At 33.9% G+C, this 2,310-nt stretch overlaps 1 protein-coding gene across 1 annotated transcript; it reads right to left on the reverse strand.

The window, feature by feature from the left end:
• Window positions 1-869: 869 nt before the first annotated feature.
• Window positions 870-1,310, reverse strand: LOC149181861 (uncharacterized). Its single transcript, XM_089418424.1, has one exon. The coding sequence runs from the start codon at window positions 1,308-1,310 to the stop codon at window positions 870-872; it is 441 nt and encodes a 146-aa protein (XP_089274550.1).
• Between the last annotated feature and the right edge of the window lie 1,000 nt (window positions 1,311-2,310).

Raw genomic sequence — 2,310 nt, forward strand, 5'->3', positions numbered from 1 at the left:
GCTTTTTAAAAAAACATTCGGTTCCATCTCTATTTCGTGGGTTAAATATTTAAATCATATGAGAGAAAGCGAGTAAGCATAAATCATATAATGTTTAAACCATAAGTTTGGCAATGCGCCTGATGAACATAATATTTATTGCATAAATCATATAATGTTTAAACCATAAGTTTGGCAATGTGCCTGATGAACATAATATTTATTGTATAATAATAATCTCACGACAAGCTTAAGCCTTAAAGTACAATTTTTCTTCTGGTTATACAATCGACAAATGACACCAACGACAAATAGTTAAGAAAGGTGAAACAACGGCTTGCTTGTTCTGAAACTACTGGTTCTAGGCTTCTTTTCTACATGTCTTGATTATTCTATGTCTTGTTTATTCTAAGAGTTTGCATTGTGGTTGTGGCAGACCCCGACAGGGACTACCGCCACGGCAGTGGCTCTCTTGTTGACACTAGAGAAATCAATAAAGATGTAAACATAGGAAAGAAAATCATGGCGATTTACATTACCGAGGAAAACATGTATTCATAATGAGTGCATATATGTGAATCAATTTACTGTTTACATGACTAACAATGACAAGTATACATATGAAATGAATAAATACACATATAAATTAGAGATTTAAACGAAACTTATTCACCAAAAAAAACAATAAATCCACAATGGCAAGGAGACAAGTATCCTCGCATTGCCATTAGTAAACCTGAATAAATATATAATTATTAGACATTTAAATAGTAACATACTAGCTGGTACTTGACTTAGATCTCTGAAATTAATAAAACTAGTTCGCGCCCTATGCACCCCGTGCATATACAGTCAGTCTTTATTTATTATAAAAATGGAAAAACATATTTTTACTTCTTATCATTCTCAATTTCGAAGGCATCGACCGGGAAGGATTTCCTAATCCCGGCAATAGCGCTCTTGAAGTAGATCTTATCGTTCGATTGGTCATCAATGGCGATCTCAGAGATGGTGATCCAGACGAGCAGCTCCTTGCTCTTCACTCCACTCACCTTCTTCATCTTGCGTTGCTCAACATAGGCACTGATCTCTGGACCATATTGTACCAACTTCCCAATTGTCTTGAAGTGGTGCTCAATCTTCTTATTTCGCTTCAGCCACACATACCCCGTTTCCCTTACGTACCCACATTCTTCAACCTCATCAAGGAGTATCAGCCCCTTCGGAAGACCTAGCTGTTCCAGCAATTCCATACATTTCTGCTTGCAGATTTCGCTTCCATGGTAGATTTCTGCCCCGTCTTTCAAATCACAGGAAAGCTGAAGAGCCATTCTCTTACTTTTGTTCTATAACAGCTCTGCTATGCTCTTAGTCGAGTCAGGAAATGCATCGGTATAGGGAGCTTAAATAGTTGAAAATGGCTCAATTAGAGGCGTGAAAACATACTCAATTTGTCTGGCATTTAACTAAATTTCAGATATTTACGAAGATTTGGCTATTAATCAGCATTCAATAAAGGATAACCATACAGAGCTCGTGAGAAAGATGTGGGGAAAAGCATATGATATCAAAGTAACCACGAAAGCATTGTATAAATTTGTTCAATTTATCTACCCACAACCTAAAAGGAGGGTATAGAATTTAAAACGACAATAGTTGGCTTACCTAACTATGAACGACTTTAAAGTGCCTATGATATATGTACATCAGCAATTCAAAGCTGTGCATGAGAGTCTAAATATCTAATAAATATATTGTACAATCCTTGCATCTAGACATTTGTGGGGAAGAGTATGGCTACGACATTAGAGTATAAACACATGAATTTAAACACATGTTACTTAATAGCAATCTCTATGAAAAAGCCAGCACATGCATTAGTCCGTGACTAAATTCACCATATGCACAGCGGAGATTAGATATCGAGCATTAATCAGTGAGGAAATTACCTATATGAAAACCATGTTTATGTCTATTTTCCTGTGCATATTCACAGCACGAGTGTTTATATCTCATGGAGAAGGGCATGCTACAATAATTTAAAATACATACATTTATCAAAGAGTTGCATAGTCCTAATATATTTTATATATTAAATTTAGTAAAAGAATATAACTTAGTAAAAGAATATAACGTGCTACTAAGAAAATATAAAATGTTAGATTGAATAGCTTAAAAGGTTTTTGAATTGTAGTTATTTCGTTAAATGCTATTTTGATTATCAAAAGAGTTTGAACATGATATAATTAATGTAGTTATAAAATTTTAAATAATATCGATAATTATTGATAATTGAATTGAAATTAAAATTATTAAACCTTACTCTTAAAT

The sequence above is a fragment of the Pinus tabuliformis genome, chromosome 3_2 (genome assembly GCF_031772625.1).
Source record: "Pinus tabuliformis cultivar Carrire ecotype Pingquan chromosome 3_2, CPIR1, whole genome shotgun sequence".
Lineage (NCBI taxonomy): Eukaryota > Viridiplantae > Streptophyta > Pinopsida > Pinales > Pinaceae > Pinus > Pinus tabuliformis.

What these genes read in the sequence shown, in the direction of transcription:
- LOC149181861 (XM_089418424.1), bottom strand. Translation starts at nt 1,310, where the DNA reads ATGGCTCTTCAGCTTTCCTGTGATTTGAAAGACGGGGCAGAAATCTAC.